Source organism: Salvelinus fontinalis, chromosome 27, assembly GCF_029448725.1.
Source record: "Salvelinus fontinalis isolate EN_2023a chromosome 27, ASM2944872v1, whole genome shotgun sequence".
Lineage (NCBI taxonomy): Eukaryota > Metazoa > Chordata > Actinopteri > Salmoniformes > Salmonidae > Salvelinus > Salvelinus fontinalis.
In genome coordinates, this window is record NC_074691.1 from 8,420,802 (window position 1) to 8,442,742 (window position 21,941).

The 21,941-nt window shown below is 39.9% G+C and overlaps 1 protein-coding gene across 3 annotated transcripts in view; it reads left to right on the forward strand.

Annotated features, from left to right (window-relative positions):
• Positions 1-1,003: 1,003 nt before the first annotated feature.
• Positions 1,004-21,941, forward strand: part of LOC129824966 (zinc finger protein 292-like) — a 28,577-nt gene continuing 7,639 nt past the window's right edge. Inside the window, exons 1-7 of one of the 3 annotated variants that reach the window (XM_055884573.1) lie at positions 1,004-1,099; positions 19,457-19,611; positions 19,937-20,015; positions 20,287-20,422; positions 20,616-20,818; positions 21,317-21,453; positions 21,681-21,822. In XM_055884573.1, coding sequence (XP_055740548.1) covers positions 19,487-19,611; positions 19,937-20,015; positions 20,287-20,422; positions 20,616-20,818; positions 21,317-21,453; positions 21,681-21,822 — 822 coding nt within the window. In that variant the 5' untranslated portion in view covers positions 1,004-1,099; positions 19,457-19,486. Of the gene's footprint in view, positions 1,100-1,867; positions 1,888-2,089; positions 2,290-19,456; positions 19,612-19,936; positions 20,016-20,286; positions 20,423-20,615; positions 20,819-21,316; positions 21,454-21,680; positions 21,823-21,941 lie in introns of those variants that run through there. The other 2 variants (XM_055884572.1, XM_055884570.1) reach the window with 2 other exon arrangements.

Here is a 21,941-nt window from a genome sequence, read left to right on the forward strand (position 1 = left end):
TAAAACACCCGGCCAAATATACACTGGAGTTGCTTACCATGATGACATTGAAAGTTCCTGAGTAGCCTAGTTACAGTTTTGACTTAAATCGGCTTGAAAATCTATGGCAAGAATTTAAAATGGCTGTCTAGCAATGATCAACAACCAACTTGCCAGAGCTTGACAAATTTTAAAAAGAATAATGTGCAAATATTGTACAATCCAAGTGTGCAAAGCTCTTAGAGAATTACCCAGAAAGACTCACAGCTGTAATTGCTGCCAAAGGTGATTCTAACATGTATTGACTCAGGTGGTTGAATACTTACGTAATCAAGATATATTTGTGTTTTATTTTTCATATTTTGTTTTTTACAAATGTTTGAATTTTTCTTCCACTTTGACATTAGAGTATTATGTGTAGGTCGTTGACAAAAAATGACAATAAATCCATTTTAATCCAACCTTGTAAAACAACGAAACGTGGAAAAATTCAAGGGGTGTGATTTTTTTACTACTGTAGATTGCATTGTAGTTACACTTGTTTATACACACTGCATATTTATTGAGATACTGTATTCTTGACATAGCACACTCTAACATACCTACAGTACTGCTGTACATATCATTCTTAGTATATCTTGAGTAAATTATTCCTGTATAAATACGTATAGATTGTATTTGGATTACTGTTACAGTGCTACTTGGGTTGTTAATTGGATTCGTATTTTTTATTTTATATTAATACAAAATTGTCAATAAAGTTTTTTATACATTTTGTATCAATATGACGTTACACCATTACATAACACTAATATCAACAAAAACACAACATACAATTATTGTTTTATTATCTGTGTACTTGTTTAACATTTTATTGTATTGTTAGGCGCTAATAACATTAGCATTTCGCTGCGCCTACGCGACCAATAAACTTTTATTTGATTTGAACTACATGGAAAACACGTGGTTTGAATTGAAGAGGGCAGTCCATAAACGCAGACGAAGGATGTCAAGGATCTGGAAAGATTCTGTATGTAGGAACGGTCTTAGTTTCCTTCCAATATGTTCTCCAATCTCATAAAACATCCAAGAAAAAGTCTCAGAAGTATTGAAGACATGGGTGAGAATCAGTTTGACCTCTATATTTTTTCTCAAAAAATATATTACTTGTTAAACAAAATCTCTTTCTCCTTGTGTTCGGGTTAAAATAATATAATTTTCAAAATTTTTGGAGCATACAATATAGCTCAGGAGTATTTATTTTATACAGTCTATTTTGCTCATCTTTATCAATGGTGCCAATAATTTTGGACCTGACTGTACATTAACATCAATTTTAAAATAGCCATGTGGGTAAGTTATGTTTTTGTCTCAATTGGTTTTACCACACCCTCAACATAAAATTGTTCTCCACTTAATTCAATGTAGGTATACCTCCATATTGGCTTCAATAGACGGTAGCCTATGTGAGTGACCAAAGACCTGTACAGGAAACTGACATTTGCACTCTTTCCTCAGATCTAAAAGAAAAGAAAAAAATACACACTGCCCTGTGTAGGGTGCCATCTTTTGGATGGGAAGTTAAACGGGTGTCCTGACTCTCTGTGGTCACTAAAGATCCCATGGCACTTATTGTAAGAGTAGGGGTGTTAACCCTGGTGTCCTGGCTAAATTCCCAAGCTGTCCCTCATATGGTCACCTAATCATCCCCAGCTTACAATTGGCTCATTCATCCCTCTCCCCTGTAACTATTCCCCAAGCCGTTGCTTTAAAGGAGAATGTTTTCTCAGTCGACTAACCTGGTTAAATACAAATTGTGGGACCAGCACGAAGCTTAGAAATCAGAGGGGTGATGAATACAATCACTAGTGATGTTTTGAACTGGTAACCTAATCTACAAAACTCATGGTAAAGAACCAGTTCATAATTTCTTGGCCACTTGATGTCTTCAAGTTTTGTTGATTTAGAATAGTTGAGGCACGTACAAAAAACATAACGCACGCAGCCTTCTACTACCACTTAGTTTTCAATGTAGCAGTGGTATAGTGCCCCGCAGTGGACTACACTTGATTCTGCGTCAGTGCGTAAACGATTCTGGTCACATGTTGTTTGCGTACGCGGCAGTGGTACGCGACTGAGTTGGGTGTGAAGATGGCGGACGAAGAGGCCGAACAAGGCAGCGCACATACTCATAGCAGTGCAACGATTACGGCACTTCGAGAGAAATTACAAGAATTAGCAATCGCGCTGAAAAACAGTACGGAATCTCCGACGCAGTCGTCTTCTCAGTATTGCCAAGACTTTTGCCAGGTTAGTTATTTCGCTGTGCGTGCTGGTCATTCCAAAATAACCCCTCGAGCCTGTCAGACATTAGCATAGTTAACGATAGTTGCCAATCAGACTAACGTTAGCGAGTTGGTTTTCATACTGTGTGTCGACATAATTGCATTATCATATGCGCAATTAGGTGTATCATCCTTGCTTTGTCATGTATAATTTACGCAGGGATTTATACAGCTGTTGGTAAAACTATACTATAACAATGACTGTCCGTTTTTGTAGCTACCTAGCTAGTAATGTAGCTAGTATGATAACGTTAATCAAGTAACGTTAACTAGCTAGCGACATTAGCTAGCTAACAAATTGCTTTGTTCTGCTTTTATTGAAATGGGATATGCCTTACACACCGCAGTTTTTGTTGATATGTCTCAAATAAATGTGGCGACGGTGTCCCTGCATTGCCTCGGATTATCAAAAATGTAACACTAGCTACCCAGCTTGGTAACGTTATCATTGTTCCTAAATGTGCGGTATGAAATACATTTTAGCGTTAGTTAGGCTATTCTGTTTCTCAAACTCCCCCAACCCCTCTCCACATGACCAGTTTACCTTACTGTGAGAATGTCAACATGTCAAACGGATCGTTTTGATTTCGTGGAACACATTCTCCCATCAAGTCTGGCGCTCTACTGAAGGTGCTTCACTGGTTTCCTGGCCCTTTCATGTAACTATTGGTTTATTATAATAATTTGGTGCGTGCTTAGATATGTCCTATTTCACAAACGTACACGTGTGTATTTATACGCACTGCGTGAATTGGAACTGTGATTTGGGCATATCCCACTCTCCCTGAGACACACTAGGAGAGTGGGGTCACGGCCAGGGTTAGCCCAATATTGGACTGAAGGAAGCCTAACCTTACTCCTTATTTCAAAGACCTTACATGTTCAGTTTAAAGGGCGAATGGCTCTGGAGGCCAAAACAGCCAAGTACTCCATCTAAACTTGAATATATTCTCCATTATGGTACGGTTCTAGAAATTCCTCTTTCATATCGCATTAATATAATTACTGGCCCAACGCTCTAACTGCTATGCTACATGCCGCCTCTTTTTCTGTTGTGTAAGCGTGAAGCTTGCCACGGTAATCATTTGCATAGTAACAGAAACCTGAACATAAGTCTTTACCACAGTGTTTACAATGGTAAATCAGCTAAACCGTTGTTGAATCCGCTTAACCAATACTTACCTAAGATTTCTGTAATAGTAATCATTTGCTTAGTAACAGAAACATGAACAGTGGTTTATGAAGTATAAACTGTTTTAATTTTGTAAATAATATTGTTCAATCAAAAATCAAAAATAGCCTGGGTATTTCTAAGACTGTAGGCTACATACATTTTTTGCAGTGTGTTTGATTGGTAATCACTGCCAATATAATAATATGCCATTTAGTAGACGCTTTCATCCAAAGCAACTTAGTCATGAGTGACCCCAGCGGGAGTCGAACCCACAACCCTTGGCGTTGCAAGCGTTCCAATTTTGTAATAAGATTAAAAAGGAACCGATTTCAACCCAAGACCTTGGTCTTTCTAATAATGTTGAAAAGAGTCATAAGATGTGACGCACATCTCCGGTCTCCCCAAATATGATGCGTTGCGCTGTTACCCACAACATTTTACAGAGAGGAGAAATTAAATTTCATTAAATCATAAAATTTAACACTGCATGAGCTTTCAGTCCACCTGGATGGGCATCAAAAAGTATGCTTTTGGAATGTCCTGAATTCTGTGGTGATTGACTCATGAATTCTGTGGTGATTGACTCATGAGTTGTCAAAGTCAAACCATTAGATTCTCCGGGAGAATTTCAACAAACGGCCTCAAACACACTCCCGACATGCTCCGAATTTTCATTCACCTACGGTTGGGTCTAAAATTATTGGCACCCTCGATAAAGATCAGTGAAAAAGACTATAAAATAAATTGAAATACTGAGCTATATTGTATTAAAGTATATATATTATTTTATACTAATACAATTGCTTAGAGAAAGATATATTTCTTTTTTCTTAAAGATGGGGGTCAAAATTATTGGCAGCCTTGTTTTCAATACCTCACCATGCGAGGATAACGGCACTGAACCTTTTTCTAAAATGTTTTATTAAATTGGAGAACACATTGGGAGGGATCTTAGACCATTCCTCCGTACATAGTCGGATCCTTTATATCCTTTAGCCCACGCTTATGGACTGCCCTCTTAAATTCAAACCACAGATCCGGAGACTGAGATGGCAATTGCAAAATGTTGATTTTGTGGTTAATTAGCGATTTCTTTGTCAATTTTGATGTGTGCTTGGGAATATTGCCTTGCTGGAAGTTCCACCTGCGGCCTAGTTTCAGCCTCCTGGCAGAGGTAAATCAGGTTTTGGGGTAAAATATCCTGTTACCGGGTGAAGTTCCTAATGCTGTTGACCTTAACAAGGACCAGTGGGAGCAAAATAGCCCCATAACCTAAAAGATCCACAACCATATTTTACAGTAGATATGGGATTATTTTCTGCAGAATACAATCCTTCTTTCAATGCAAACCCCACCGCCGGTGTACATGGCCATGGATCTCTATTTTCGTCTTCTAATTTCACCAATGCACTTGTATCTTTTGAATCGGGGACCGATGTGTATCGGTGAATCATTACATCCCTAGTACTTAAAGGGATACTTCAGGATTTTGGCAATGAGGGCCTTTGATTAATTCGTGGATACCATTTTTATGTCTCTGTGTCCAGTATGAAGGAAATTAGGGGTACTGCTAGCAGATACCCGTAGACTTCCAGCCATTGCGCTAGTTAGCATTGGCTTGCGAAAGTACCTATAACTTCCATCAGGGCCAAAATCCCGAAGTATCCCTTTAACTCCTCTGAGTTGGCTAATCTAAATTCACCTTAAAAGCACTGTAGCAGACCTTATTAGCATCCGGTTTCTTGCTCTGTTGAAATGTGTTACTGAGTGTAGTTTTTTTAGTCTTTGATGTTGCAGCCATTGTTACAGTAGAATTTAAGCATGGATGATTATCTGTGGCTAGAGGCAATGACTGTCCTTGTGCTGTGTGGGAGGATGTAAGGACAGAGAGAGAACAGATGAGCAACATGGTTCTTCATCTTAACACTTAAATCATGTACATTTGAATTCAACGCAGTGTGTTTTACAAAATAACATCTGTTATTTTAAGTCTCTGTTGGAGATTCATGATAATACAGCATTATTTTTCAAAGAGCCTACATTGTTTTGCATTTTCCTGCTGTCTGTGTTGGAGAGCTGTTTTCCACCCTAGCACGCTCGGCTGCACTATGCACTACCACCTTGGTGAATGATCCTTGAAAGAGCATTCTCCCCAGGTGCCCAGCTGGGTTCTTAGATACACTGTGCCAGTGTTGTCTGGAGAGTGGAGACATTTGAGATGCGCCGCTGCCCCTAGTCTCAGCATGGAGAGTGATGAATATGGATGATCCCACTTTGCTGTTAAGGCGTCTGCATACTAGGTTCGGTTTACTCCTAGCAGAACTCGGCTAAGCCAAAGTGAATGTCTGTGCCTCGCTTACTCCCTTAAAAGACCTTTGCTTGAAAAACAAGTCAAATGCAGCAATAGAAACGTTTGTCCCTCTTGAGACACCGTAGCCAGCATACACTTCCTCAAAATAGTCAGAATTAATCTAAAATTACTGAAGAAATCTGTAATTAATTTAGACGTTTTTGCAGAAGGGGTCTTAGCCATGCCATTTTTAAATCCAAATAAGATGTTTGTTGCAGTATTTCTCAAGTGAAAAAATGTGCATGAAAATGAGTAGTGTCTCGTTGAATGACAACAAACACTTAATTGAAGAATCCCTACTGTTGCCCTATTACAGACGAAGGGGTGTAGACTTCGGCTACCGCACTTTGGCTCGCCTCAGGAAAAATGTGTGCACTAACAGCCCAAAACGAAACCAACAGAAATGTCACAAAAGGTCATAATATATGCACAAACTGTTTCGGGTTTGAAGTATGCGGATGCCTTTAGTCTGGCGGAACTGTCTGGCAGTGTGTGTGCTTTCTACCAGATGTCTGCCAGTGCCAGGCCAGGTCCCCCTCCTGCCTCCTTTCTCTAGGTCAAAATGGAGGGGTAAATAGGATTCTATGTATCTAGTTTACATGAGGCTTATTCCATCCATGAGCCTTTGGAACAAGGATGTAAGTCTTACATTAAATAATGATTGTAGCCTATAGCCTAAATAAGAACACTTGATCATTTGATTTATTTTCATTTGTTACTTTGTCTTTTGATTTTGGTCTCACAGATGTGTGATGAGGCAAACGACCAGTTAGAGTGAATTTTGGCCAGTGCATTTTATTTTCTCTGTTTATAGTCGCTGTGTATGGAGAGAGTTACACATTTTAATGTCACTTGCACAACTATAGTGAAATGCATGTCTTGATAACTCAAAACCCAACAATGCAATAATCACAATGGCAATGTAATAGTAGAAAGATAGAAACACGAGGAGTAACAAATATGAAATACACAATTTAAGTAAGCATACTATATACAGGAAATATTTAAAAAGTCAGTTCCAATACCTTATTTACATACTGGAGTGATGGAGGTAGAAGTGTATAGGTGTAAGGTGACTAGGCAACAGGATGTAAGATAAACAGAGTAGCAGCAGCTTTCATGTGAGTGGGTGTGCGGATGTGTAAAGTCAGTATAAATGTATGTACATATTTTGTACGAGTGTGTGTGTGTGTGTGTGTGTGTTGGAGTGACTGTGTGTGAGAGTGTAGGGCCCTGTGAGTGCACAGAGTGCAAATACTGACATAAAAGGTCAATAAAGATACAAGGTGAACTCAGTCTGTGTAGCTATTTTGTTAGCTACTTGTCAGTTGTATTGCTTGGGGGTAGAAGCTGTCGAGCTGTCAAATAGTCTATGGCTTGGGTGGTTGGGGTATTTGACGATTTTCCAGGCCTTCCTGTCACACCGCCTGATATAGAGGTCTTGGGTGGCAGGGAGCTCGACTTAGTAATGTACTGGGCTGTCCGCACAAACCTCTGTAGCGCCATGCGAACGAGGGCGGTGCTATTGCCATACCGAGCAGTGATGCAGCCAGTCAAAATGCTCTCAGTGGTACAGCTGTAGCTTTTTCAACCTCCTGAGGGGGAAGAGGCACTGTCACGTCTTCATGACTGTACGTGTGTGGTTGGACCATTTTAAGTCTTTAGTGATTTGGACACCAAGGAACTCGAATCTCTCTCTACCTGCTCCTCTGCCGCACTGTGGATGGGGGCGTGCTCGCCCCCTGTTTCCTGTAGTCCACGATCAGCTCCTTGGTCTTGCTGACATTGAGGGAGAGGTTGTTGTACCGGCACCACACTGTCCGGTCACTGACCTCCTCCCTGTAGGCTTGCTGATCAGGAGAATAGCAGGGTAAATCCTAGTCCAGTCACAGCTTACGGTAGGCACACTGGGCAGCTCACAATTAAATTAAATACAGATGACCTCTGACCATAGCTGTGTCTGGCAGCTGTGATACAGTTGAAGTCTGAAGTTTACACGCACCTTAGCCAAATATATTTAAACTCAGTTTTTCACAATTCCTGACATTTAATCCTAGTAAAAAATTCCCTGTTTTATGTCAGTTAGGATCACCACTTTATTTGAAGAATGTGAAATGTCAGAATAACAGTAGAGAATGATTTATTTCAGCTTTTATTTCTTTCATCACATTCCCAGTGGGTCAGAAGTTTACATACACTCAATTAGTATTTGGTAGCATTGCCTTTAAATTGATTAACTTGGGTCAAATGTTTGGGTAGCCTTCCACAAGCTTCCCACAATAAGTTGGGTGAATTTTGGCCCATTCCTCCTGACAGAGCTGGTGTAACTGAGTCAGGTTTGTAGGCCTCCTTGCTCACACACGCTTTTTCAGTTCTGCCCACAAATGTTCTATAGGATTGAGGTCAGGGCTTTGTGATGGCCATTCCAATACCTTGGATTTGTTGTCCTTAAGCCATTTCCCACAAATTTGGAAGTGTGCTTGGGGCATTGTCCATTTGGAAGACCCATTTGTGGCCAAGCTTTAACTTCCTGACTGATGTCTTGAGGTGTTGCTTCAATATATCCACATAATTATCCTCCCTCATGATGCCATCTATTTTGTGAAGTGCACCAGTCCCTCCTGCAGCAAAGCACCCCCACAACATGATGCTGCCACGGGGGTGATGGTGTTCTTCTAGCTTTCAAGCGTCCCCCTTTTCCCTCCAAACATAACAATGGTAATTATGGCCACCAGTTCTATTTTTGTTTCATTACACCAGAGGACATTTCTCTAGAATGTACGATCTTTGTCCCCATGTGCAGTTGCAAACCCTAGTCTGGCTTTTTTATGGCGGTTTTGGAGCAGTGGCTTCTTCCTTGCTGAGCGGCCTTTCAGGTTATGTCGATATAGAACTCGTTTTACTGTGGATATAGATACTTTTGTACCCGTTTCCTCCAGCATCTTCACAAGGTCCTTTGCTGTTGTTCTGGGATTGATTTGCACTTTTCACACCAAGGTACGTTCATCTCTAGGAGACAGAACGCGTCTCCTTCCTGAGCGGTATGACGGCTGTGTGGTCCCATGGTGTTTATACTTGCGTATTATTGTTTGTACAGATGAACCTGGTACCTTCAGGCGTTTGGAAATTGCTATCAAGGATGAACCAGACTTGTGGAGGTCTACACTTTTTTTCTGAGGTCTTGGCTGATATCTTTAGATTTTTTTCCCCATGATGTCAAGCAAAGAGACACTGAGTTTGAAGGTAGGCCGCGAAATACATCCACAGGTACACCTCCAATTGACTCATGTCAATTAGCCTTTTAGAAGCTTCTAAAGCCATGACATCATTTTCTGGAATTTTCCAAGCTGTTTAAAGGCACAGTCAACTTAGTGTATGTAAACTTCTGACCCACTGGAATTGTGACACAGTGAAATCTGTCTGTAAACAATTGTTGGAAAAATGTCTTGCACGAAGTAGATGTCTTAACCGAATTGCCAAAACTATAGTTAACTTCTCTGGGATATGTGGGACGGTAGCGTCAAATGTAGCACGCCAAATTCAAATATATTACTATAAAAATCAATCTTTCATGTCACACATGAAAGCCAAAAACGAAAATACCGCCCCCTAGTCTTAAGAAGTTAACGCCATTGCATTGGGTGGTTGGCTGCACTTTGTCCCAGACGGCTCGGTAACAAAAGCCTGCAAGTGGAAAAAGCATTTGCAGATTTCTTAAGTTATTGAGAGTTCACTCCAGTAAGAGCTCCCTCGTTTGTTCTTCAGGAAATAAAGGACAGAGCTGAGGCTAGCTAGATGCTAGAACACAACCCTATATGACACGTAAAAGGTAACACAAGGTGAGAGGATAGCTGCTAGACATCAGAAAGTGCTTCAGCAGGTCTCTAACTCAACCACCACAACAAACAGTTTATGAATCTGTCCCGGATCCGGGATAACTGTCATCAGAAACGCTGACTAGCATAGCCTAGCCTAGCGCCACAGGGATATAATATAATGTATTGAAATCACAAGTCCAATACAGCAAATGAAAGATAAACATTTTGTGAATCCAGCCAACATGTCCGATTTTTAAAAATGTTTTACAGCGAAAACACAACATATGTTGTGTTAGCTCACCACAATATCCAAAAACACACCGCCATTTTTTCACAGCAAAGATAGCTTTCACAAAACCCACAAATAGAGATAAAATGTATCACTAACCTTTGAACAACTTCATCAGATGACAGTCATATGACATCATGTTATACAATACATTTATGTTTTGTTCGATTATGTGCATATTTATAGCCACAAATCGTGGTTTTACATTGGTGCCATGTTCAGAAATGGCTCCAAAATAGCGAAAGTAATTACAGATAGCCACGTGAAATACAGAAATACTCATCATGAACTTTGATGAAAGATACATGTTTAACATATAATTAAAGATACACTGGTTCTTAATGCAACCGCTGTGTTAGATTTAAAAAATATATACTTTAGTAAAAAGCACAGCATGCAATAATCTGAGACAGCGCTCAGCCATTCTCCGCCAGGTTGGAGTCAACAGAAATACGAAATTACATCATAAATATTCCCTTACCTTTGATCTTTCATCAGAATGCAGTGCCAGGAATCCTAGTTCCACAAATAGTTTTTTTGTTTTATAATGTCCATTACTTCTGTCGAATTAGCAACTTTGGCTAGCATGTGTAGTTCACGTGTCCATAGAACTTTACGCTTATGAAAACTTCAAAAAGTGAAATTACAAATCGAATAAACTGGTCAAACTCAATTGAGAATCAATCTTCAGGATGTTTTTCTCATATATCCAATAACGTTCCAGACGGAGCATTTCATGTCTATCTAACGCATTACAGACAAGGACATGACATTCCCAATGTGCGTGGCCGAGAACTGGCAATATGCCTGACCTGTCACTCCAAAGGCTCTCATTCGGTCCCACATCAGGCTAGACGCTTCATTCCACGTTCTACTCCCTGTTGACATCTAGTGGAAGGCGTATGAAGTGCATACAGATCCATAAATATAAGGCAATTGAATAGGCGATGCCTTTCACAGCGACCCATTTCAGAATTTTCGCTTCCTGTTTGGAAGTTTGCCTGCCATATGAGTTCTGTTTTACTCACAGAAAAATTCAAACAGTTTTAGAAACTTCAGTGTTTTCTATCCAATAGTAATAATAATATGCATATGATCTAGGACAGAGTACGAGGCCGTTTAATTTGGGCACCAATTCATCCAAAAGTGAAAATGTCGCCCCCTAGTTCTAAGAAGTTAATATTGTCTGTGAGTTAAACAGAACTGACATTGCAGGCGAAAACCGGAGGAAAATCCAATCAGGAAGTACCCCTGTTTTTGAAACCTCTGTTCCTATGCATCCCTTTTGCCCATTTTTAAAGGGATATCAACCAGACTTCTTTTTCTATGGCTTCCCTAAGGTGTCAACAGCCTCTAGACATAGTTTCAGGCTTTTATTTTGAAGAATGAGCGTGAACGACCACATTGCGTAAGTGGATAGGTGGGGGCTCTCAAAGTGAGTAGTGCACAAAAGGGAAAGGCGGCCATTGTTACTCCTGGTCCTAGTGAAAAGCCAACTGTCCCGGTTGATATATTATCGAATAGATATTTGAAAAACACCCTAAGGATGGATTATAAAAAAACGTTTGACATGTTTCTGTAGACATTATGGATATAATTTGGAATTTTTGTCTGCGTTGTCGTGACCGCTCTTTCCGGTGGATTCCTGGGCATAACGCAGCAAACTAACGGAGGTATTTGGATATAAAAAATATCTTTATGGAACAAAAGGAACATTTGTTGTTTAACTGGGAGTCTCGTGAGTGAAAACATCCGAAGATCATCAAAGGTAAATGATTAATTTGATTGCTTTTCTGATTTTCATGACCAAGTTACCTGATGCTAAGTGTACTTATAGCGATCGATAAACTTACACTAACGCTTGTATTGCTTTCGCTGTAAAGCATAATTTCAAAATCTGAGACGACAGGTGGATTAACAAAAGGCTAAGCTGTGTTTTGCAATATTGCACTTGTGATTTCATGAATATGAATATTTTCTAGTAATATTATTTACCTGTGGAGCTATGCTACGCTATGCTAGTCAGCGTTTCTGATGATAATTATCCCGGATCCGGGATGGGTGGTTCAGAAAGGTTAACAGACTGTTTCTATGCCAAGGTGCACTGAGATTGTGGAATTATTCCACAATACTGAGGTATAACACACATCTAGTATAGGCTAGGCTACATGTTCCTCCATTGATGGATAGGCGAGAGGACGTTAACCACGTTAACCTCTCGCCAACAGCCAGTGAAATTGCAGGGCGCCAAATTCAAAACAACAAGTCTCATAATAAAAATTCCTCAAACATACAAGTATTATACACCATTTTAAAGAAACTTCTTGTTATCTAGCCACAGTGTCTGATTTCAAAAAGGCTTTATGGCGAAAGCACACCTTGCGATTATGTTAGGTCAGCGCCTAGCCACAGAAAACCATACAGCCATTTTCCAAAGAAGGAGAGGTGTCACAAAAGACAGAAATAGCGTTAAAATGAATCACTAACCTTTGCTATTCACCGGATGGCACTCCCAGGTCTCCATGTTAGACAATAAATGGGTGTTTTGTTCGATAAAGTTCATCTATGTCCAAAAACCTCATTTGAAATTGGTGAGTTGGTGCGTTAGGTTCAGAAATGCATTGTCTCAAACAAACATCCGGGGGAAGGGAAGAGAGTCACATCAAATGACAGAAATACTCATCATAAACATTGATCTAAGATACAAGTGTTAAACATACGATTAAAGATAAACTTCTCCTTAATGCAAACGCTGTGTCAGATTTCAAAAACGTTTTACGGTGAAAGCACACCATGCAATTGTTAGGTCAGCGCCTAGCCACAGAAAACCATACAGCCATTTTCCAAAGAAGGAGAGGTCACAAAAGACAAAGTGTTAAAATGAATCACTTACCTTCTTCATCTGATGGCACTCCTAGGTCTCCATGTTAGACAATAAATGTTTGTTTTGTTCGATAAAGTTCATATTTATGTCCAAATACCTCCTTTTTGTTTGCGTGTTTAGTCCAGTAATCCAAAATGCACAAGGCGCGAGCACTAAGTCCAGATGAAAAGGAACTCGCGCGAGTGACTAAACTAAAGGCTTTCAGCCAGACCCCTGATTCAAACAGCTCTTATTCTCTCCCCCTTCACAGTAGAAGCCTGAAACAACGTTCTAAAGACTATTGACATCTTGTGGAAGCCTTAGGAAGTGCAATCTGACCCCATAGTCACAGTATATTGGATAGGCAATCACTTGAAAAACTACAAACCTCAGATTTCCCACTTCCTGGTTGGAATTTTCTCTGGTATTCGCCTGGCATATGAGTTCTGTTATACTCTCAGACACCATTCAAACAGTTGTAGAAACTTCGGGGTGTTTTCTATCCAAATCTACTAATAATATGCATAACCTAGCCTCTGGGCCTGAGTAGTAGGCAGTTTACTCTGGGCACGCTTTTCATCCGGACGTGAAAATACTGCCCCCTACAACATTGAGGTTAAACGTTCAGCCTGCTGCACAGACCCTATGAACACTAGTCTAGAGCTCCTGGTTAAATTGTGCTTAGGAGCATTTTTTTCCTAATTTAAATTTGAGAGAGATATGTGGTTATTTAACAAATCGGAGTTTGCTTAATTTACTTTACTCATTATTTTTCCATATCTAATGAATGAATGCATTCGGAAAGTATTCAGACCCCTTGACTTTTCCCACATTTAGTTACATTACAGCATTCTGAAATTGCTTAAACCGTTTTTCCCCCTCATCAATCTACACACAATACACCATAATCACAAAGCAAAAAGTTTTAGACATTTTTGCAAGTATATTACAAAAAGAAACGTAAATATCATATTTACATAAGTATTCAGACCCTTTACTCGGTACTTTGTTGAAGCACTTCTGGCAGCGACTACACCTAAAGTATTCTTGGGCATGACGATACGAGCTTGGCCCACCTGTATTTGGCAAGTTTCTCCCATTCTTCTCGGCAGATCCTCTCAAGCTCTGTCAGGTTGGAACGGAGCGTTGCTGCACAGCTGTTGTCAGGTTTCTCCAGAGATGTTCGATCAAGTTCAAGTCAGGGCTCAAGCTGGGCTACTCAAGGACATTCAGAGACTTGTCCCGAAGCCACTCCTGCATTGTTTTGGCTGTATGCTTAGGGTCGTTGTCCTGTTGGAAGGTGAACCTTCTCCCCAGTCTGGGGTCCTGAGCGCTCTGGAGCAGGTTTTCATCAAGGATCTCTCTGTACTTCGTTCATCTATCGCTCGATCCTGACTTGACTCCCAGTCCTTGCCACTGAAAAACATCCCCACAGCAGGATGCAGCCACCACCGCGCTTCACCGTGGGGATGGTGCCAGGTTTCCTCCAGATGTGACGCTTGGCAGGCCAAAGAGTTCAATCTTGGTTTCATCAGATCAGAGAATCTTCTTTCTCTTGGTCTGAGAGTCCTTTAGGTGCCTTTTGGCAAACCCCAAGCAGGTTGTTGTGGCTTTTACTGAGTGGCTTCTGTCTGGCCACTCTACTATAAAGGCCTGATTGGTGGAGTGCTGCTGAGATGGGAGAACCTTCCAGAAAGACAACCATATCCACAGAGGACCTCTGGAGCACTGTCAGTTAGAGGTCGACTGATTAGGATTTTTCAACGCCGATATCGATTATTGGTGGACCAAAAAAAAGCCGATACCAATTAATCAGACGATTTTTTTATATATTTTTGTAGTAATGACAATTACAACAATAATGAATGAATGAACAATTAACCCTTTTTTATTTTAACTTAATATAATACACAAAATCTATTTAGTCTCAAATAAATAATGAAACATATTCAATTTGGTTTAAATAATGCAAAAACAGTGTTGGAGAAAAGTAAAAGTGCAATATGTGCCATGTAAAAAAGCTAACGTTTAAGTTCCTTGCTCAGAACATATGGTGGTGCTGGTGGTTCAATATTCCCAGTAAAGAAATATTAGGTTGCAGCTATAGGAATTATGACGCGTCGACTATTTCTCTCTGTACCATTTGTATTTCATATACCTTTGACTATTGGATGTTCTTATAAGCACTTCAGTATTGCCAGACTAATCTCGGGAGTTGATAGACTTGAAGTAGGTTGACAGATTATGATTTTTCAACACGATACAGATTATTGGAGGACCAAAAAAAGCCGATACCGATTCATCGGACGATTTATTTTTCTATTTTTAAATTATTATATTAAAATATTAGTTGTATTAATTTATTATTAATTTATTTATATCTTTTATATAAAATACACACACACACAGTTGAAGTCGGAAGTTTACATACACTTAGGTTGGAGTCATTAAAACTAGTTTTCAACCACTCCACAAATTTGTTGTTAACAAACTATAGTTTTGGCAAGTTGGTTAGGACATCTACTTTGTGCATGACACAAGTAATTTTTCCAAAGATTGTTTACAGACAGATTATTTCACTTATGGCTTTAGAAGCTTATGATAGGCTAATTGACATCATTTGAGTCAATTGGAGGTGGACCTGTGAATGCATTTCAAAGCCTAACTCAGTGCCTCTTTGCTTGACATCATGGGAAAATCAAAAGAAATCAGTCAGGACCTCAGAAAAAAATGGTAGACCTTCACAATTCTGGTTCATCCTTGGTAGCAATTTCCGAAACGCCTGAAGGTACCACGTTCCACTGTACAAACAATAGTACGCAAGTATAAACACCATGGGACCACGTAGCCGTCATACCGCTCAGGAAGGAGACACGTTCTGTCTCCTAGAGATGAATGTACTTTGGTGTGAAAAGTGCAAATCAATCCCAGAACAACAGCAAAGGACCTTGTGAAGATGCTGGAGGAAACGGGTACAAAAGTATCTATATCCACAGTGAATCGAGTCCTATATTGACATAACCTGAAAGGCCGCTCAGCAAGGAAGAAGCCCCTGCTCCAAAACCGCCATTACAAAGCCAGACTATGGTTTGCAACTGCACATAGGGACAAAGATCGTACTTTTTGGAGAAATGTCCTCTTGTCTGATGAAACAAAAATAAAACTGTTTGGCCATAATGACCATCGTTATGTTTGGAGGGAAAAGGGGGAGGCTTGCAAGCCGAAGAACACCATCCCAACCTTGAAGCACGGAGGTGGCAGCATCATGTTGTGGGGGTGCTTTGCTGCAGGAGGGACTGGTGCACTTCACAAAATAGATGGCATGATGAGCAAGGAAAATTATGTGGATATATTAAAGCAGCATCTCAAGACATCAGTCAGAAAGTTAAAGCTTGGTTGTAAATGGGTCTTCCAAATGGACAATGACCCCAAGCATACTTCCAAAGTTGTGGCAAAATGGCTTAAAGACAACAAAGTCAAAGTATTAGTGGCCGTCACAAAGCCCTGACCTCAATCCTATAGACAATTTGTGGGCAGAACTGAAAAAGTGTGTGCGAGCAAGGAGGCCTACAAACCTGACTCAGTTCCACCAGCTCTGTCAAGGGGAAAGGGCCAAAATTCACCCAACTTATTGTGGGAAGCTTGTGGAAGGCTACCCAAAATGTTTGACCCAAGTTAAACAATTTAAAGGCAAATGCTACCAAATACTAATTGGGTGTATGTAAACTTCTGACCCACTGGGAATGTGATGAAAGAAATAAAAGCTGAAAGAAATAATTCACTCTGCTATTATTCTGACATTTCACATTTTTAAAATAAAGTGGTGATCCTAACTGACCTAAGACAGGGAATTTTAACGAGGATTAAATGTCAGGAATTATGAAAAACTGCGTTTAAATGTATTTGGCTAAGGTGCATGTAAACTTCAACTGTGTGTATATATCTCAGGTTGAAAATTGTGTGTGTAAATATATATATATATATATATATATATATATATATATATATATATATATATATATATTTTTTTGAAATAATGACAATTACAACAATACTGAATGAACAATGAACACTTTTATTAACTTAATATAATACATTAAGAAAATCTATTTAGTCTCAAATAATTTAAGATGCTCAATTTGGTTTAAATAACGCAACAACACAGTGTTGAAGTGCAATATGTGCCATGTAAAAAAGCAAATGTTTAAGTTCCTTGCTCGGAACATATGAAAGCTGGTGGTTCAATATTCCCAGTAAATAAATATTAGTTTGCAGTTATTATAGGAATTATGACACGTCCACTTTCTCTCTATACCGTTTGTATTTCATATACCTTTTGACTATTGGATGTTTTAATAGGCACTTTAGGCCAGCCTAATCTCGGGAGTTGATAGGCTTGAAGTCATAAACAGCGCTGTGAGTCAAGCATTAAGAGCTGCTGGCAAACGCAGTAAAGTTTGAATGAATGCTTACGAGCCTGCTGCTGCCTACCACTGCTCAGACTGCTCTATCAAATATCAAATCATAGATTTAATTATAATAAACACAGAAATACGAGCCTTTGGTCATTAATATGGTCAAATCTGGAAACGATCATTTCGAAAACAAAACGTTTATTATTTTAGTGAAATACGGAACCATTACGTATTTTGTCGAACAGGTGGCAACCTTAAGTCCCAATATGGCTGTAACATTGCACAACCTTCAATGTTATGTCATAATTATGTAAAATTCTGTCAAATTAATTACGGTCTTTGTTAGGAAGAAACACAGTTCGCAACGAGCCAGGCGGCCCAAACTGTTGCAAATACCCTGACTGCTTGCACTGAACGCAAAAGAAGTGACACAATTTCCCTAGTTAATATTGCCTGTTACCATGCATTTATTTTAACTAAATATGCAGGTTTAAAAAAATATATATATACTTGTGTATTGATTTTAAGAAAGGCATTGTGTGCTTTTTTGGCAAATGCGCTTTTGTTAAATCATCACACGTTTGGAAACGTTGAGGTAGGCTTTGATTCAATGATAAATTAACAGGCACCGCATTGATTATATGCAACGCAGGACAAGCTAGTTAACTACACCTGGTTGATATTACTAGGTTAAATAGTGATTATGTGAAGATTGATTGATTTTTATAAGATAAGTTTAATGCTAGCTTGCAACTTACCTTGGCTCATTTCAGCCACAAGGTCCTTTTGACGCTGTGCTTGCGTAACAGGTGGTCAGCCTGCCACGCAGTTTCCTCATGAATTGCAATGTAATCGGCCATAATCGGCGTCCAATTGGCCATGACGATTAATCGGTCGACCTCTATTGTCAGTATGACCATCAGGTTCTTGGTCACCTCCCTGACCAAGGCCCTTCTCCGATTGCCCAGTTTGGCCGGGCGGCCGACTCTAGGAAGAGTCTTGGTGGTTCCAAACTTCCATTTAAAATGGAGGCCGCTGTGTTCTTGGGGACCTTCAATGCTGCAGAAATGTTTCCTGTCTCGGCTCTCTACGGGCAATTCCTTCTACCTCATGTCTTGGTTTTTGCTCTGACATGTATTGTCAACTGTGGGACCTTATATAGACCAGTGTGTGCCTTTCCTAATCCTGTCCAATCAGTTGCATTCACCACAGGTGGACTCCAATCAAGTTGTAGAAGCGTCTCAAGGATGATCAATGGAAACAGCATGCACCCGAGCTCAATTTCGCGTCTCATATCAAAGGGTCTGAATACTTATGTAAATAAGTTATTTCTGTTTTTTATTTGTAATTTGCAAACATTTCTCAACCTGTTGTCACATGTCATTATGGGGTATTGTGTGTAGATTGAGGACCATTTTTTATTTAATCCACTTTAGAATAAGGCTGTAACGTAACAAAGGGGGAATGTGTCTGAGTACTTTCTGAATGCACTGTATATTACTACTTTCCATGATGTGGACAGTATGTGTTACTACATTACACAAACTGACAGTTTGACCACATCGAATTGGGGGGAATTACAATCCTTTTTACCGCAGATTGGTCATTTTAGTATAAAAGTTTATAGTCAACACGATGACGCGATCAATTGCTTAAAACTGATCAATATCTTTGGTTTTGTACTGTTCCTTTCTCTTTCTGTTTTGAGAAACCCTGTATCAAAATACAACATTCCAAAATGTAGCTGACTGTTTTGCAGGTTGCCTTCTGACCAGTGATGTAAAAATATCTCCAGTTCACGTGTTTTTTTAGTTGTGGTAATTTCAATAGCACATATATCCTGTGTGCGGTCAGTGTTACAGGCTGTCACTTCCATTCTATGCATTGGAAAGCGGCTAGACACCTTTTCTGTACCATGGGCGAAACATTGCTTCAAGTTGTGCTAGACCACATCCGCCATTATGTGGTTGGTAGCTTAGCGCCGTCTGTTATTCTTGTGGTACATTACAACTGCTTGTAATTTCACGTCGGCTACAACAAACTTTTCTAGGTTAACCGTAGCAAATTGTCCCCGTCCTGTTGCAAATTGCTTTCGTCAGTAGAGTGGGATGTGCTATATTACATCTAATGATATCAAACCTCTGCATTTGTAGCTTTATTCGTAGATTCCGGAAAACTGACTGTGTGGGTGTAACCTTTCCCCACCTCTCTCTCTGTCTCTAGACTCTGGTGGAGTATGCTGGTCGATGGAGGATGGAGGAGGACCCACTGCCCTTGGTGGAGGTGTACACAGTGGCTCTGCTGAGCTATGCCCAGGCTTCCCCCTGCCTCTCCTCCCAATGTGAAAACGTTCCCCTCGTACTTGAAAGGCTCTCACTGTAAGTTCACCCGTCTTATTGGAGGGGTTTAATGTGCTTGTTGTTCTCCGTGTGCTTGCAAGATTATTACCCGTGACATTTTTTTAGACGAACCTCATTATACACCCTACATGTAGAATAAAAACATTGGTTAAAATAGCTAATACCTCCCAGTTATTTTTTTATTTTTATTATGCTTTTTTACTATTCTTGATTATTACAAGTCAGACCTGGCTTTATTCTTCAGATGATCATGTTTAAGTCACTGCTCAAGATTTCAAAGGCTTTAGTCATCATGAAGTTAGCTGTTTGGGTTGCCTCATTTAGTTCCCTATTGATTGTACAGGAGCTGTGTGGAGCTGCTGCTCTCCCTTCCAGAACACTTCCCAGGTGCCTTGTGGGAAGAGTTCCAATCATCTGTTCAGGTAAAGTGCAAAATTGTCATACAGAGGGTGAAATGTTTCTATTTTTATGTTCAGTGAGATATCTGGTCAACTACCCTTGTTTTACTGTAGAATTACTGGATTTCTGAATGAGTTACTTTATCTGTTCAGGACGTTATTATAATTTTGTCTAAGAGATCTACTACATAATATATTGTGTGTGTTGCTTGGCTGCACCATTTTTAAATGCATAATTGCTTCTAAAAGTACTTACTGTGATGGGAAAAGTGTCAGAGTGAATCCTGTGTTGCAGTCAGCCCAATCCCAGCTGCAGGAGAATGGCATCACACAGCTGTCCCTCCTGTCTACCGTGGCCCAGGAGACTGGTGTGTGGACCAACGGCACCCTGCGCACTCTCCTCTCTAACGAGTCGCCACAAACAGAGAAAGGTGAACGTTCTTTTAATATGCTGCATCTAAAATTGCACCCTTTTCCCTATATATAGTGCTCGAGACTATGTAGGAAGTAGGATGCCGTTTGGGGCGCCCCCTGCATTGTTATTCAAGTCTTGAACCCGTATTTTATACAACAATGATATTTGTGTTATCGTTGAACCTGAATATCCCCATCATTCCCTTTTAGTTCATAAGTTCCTTGAACTGGAAGGACCCATTCTGTTGGAGCTGAGAGTAAAGCACCTTATCAAGGAGAACTCCATGGAGAGGGCTGCACTGCTGGCAAAAGCATGTGCAGAGTATCCTGAGTTTGAAGGAAAAGGGCACTTTAAGCAGATGTATCTTGTCTGCTTGTGTGCCGTTTCAGCACAGGAACCACTAATGGAGGAGGTAGGTAACTTGGGGCAGTCTGTAAAAATAACAATGTTTTTCAGTGTTTAACTGTCAGGTCCGTGGTTTCATTGCATCATTCAGAATTGCTCGGTCTGGACGAAATTGAGGATATCATCCATCAGAGGGCATGGAAATATTGAAATGTTCATGGCAGCTTAAAGCTGGAATCAGTAGCGGTGAAACTGGCACGTCCGTTTGCTATATTACAAGAGCTAAGCCATTTATTGTTCTCGGACATCATTGCACACACGATACAACTATAGTATGTACTATGATTGTCTTCTTTTTTTTTTTTACCAGGGTGCCCCGTTTAAATTTAAAATTAAAAAATAAAAACTATTACAAATGTGCCTAAGACGACCAGTGGCGCTGTTTTACCTTATGCGGATCTTAGCTTTAAGGAAGCTATTAAATACCACAGACATCTAGTGGACAGTGAAATATGTTTTGAATGCAATTACTCTTGCTTTCTTTTTTTTTCTTTTTTTCACACAGCTCTCCAACGTGGATTGCCGCGATGCACTAGAAATGATCTGTAACCTGGAGTCAGAAGGGGATGAGAGGGGAGCCTTCAGCCTATGCTCGGCTTTTCTGACACGACAGCTTCTCCAAGGAGACACTTACTGTGCCTGGTAACACTGCAACATTTCATACATCAAAGCCCGCCTTATTGAAGCCCTCCTATCTCTGTTTGACATATGCAATGTATGAATATTGTGTTATTAATCCTTCCTACTTAACTTAAAAAATCAAATACATATTTTTTTTTTTTTAAAGCATTGTCTGTACTTTACTGTAATCTAATCTCTCTTCAGATAAATTATAGAATTATATCACGATTATTATTTATTTCCTCAAGGGAGCTGACACTGTTTTGGAGCAAACTGCTGAAGCGGTTAGAGTCGTCTGAAGAGGCTTTCCTGGACAGATGTCGTCAGATGTCTATGCTGTCCAAAACAGTATTCCACATCCTCTTCCTCATCAAAGTCATTCAATCAGAAGTAAGCTTCATTCCAGATACATAAATGGTTTTGTTCAGTGTTGTGCATGCAGATGCAAATAAACATGAACATTGTATACTCAGCACTCTACACCTTCTTGCTATGTACTCTTTTGTTGA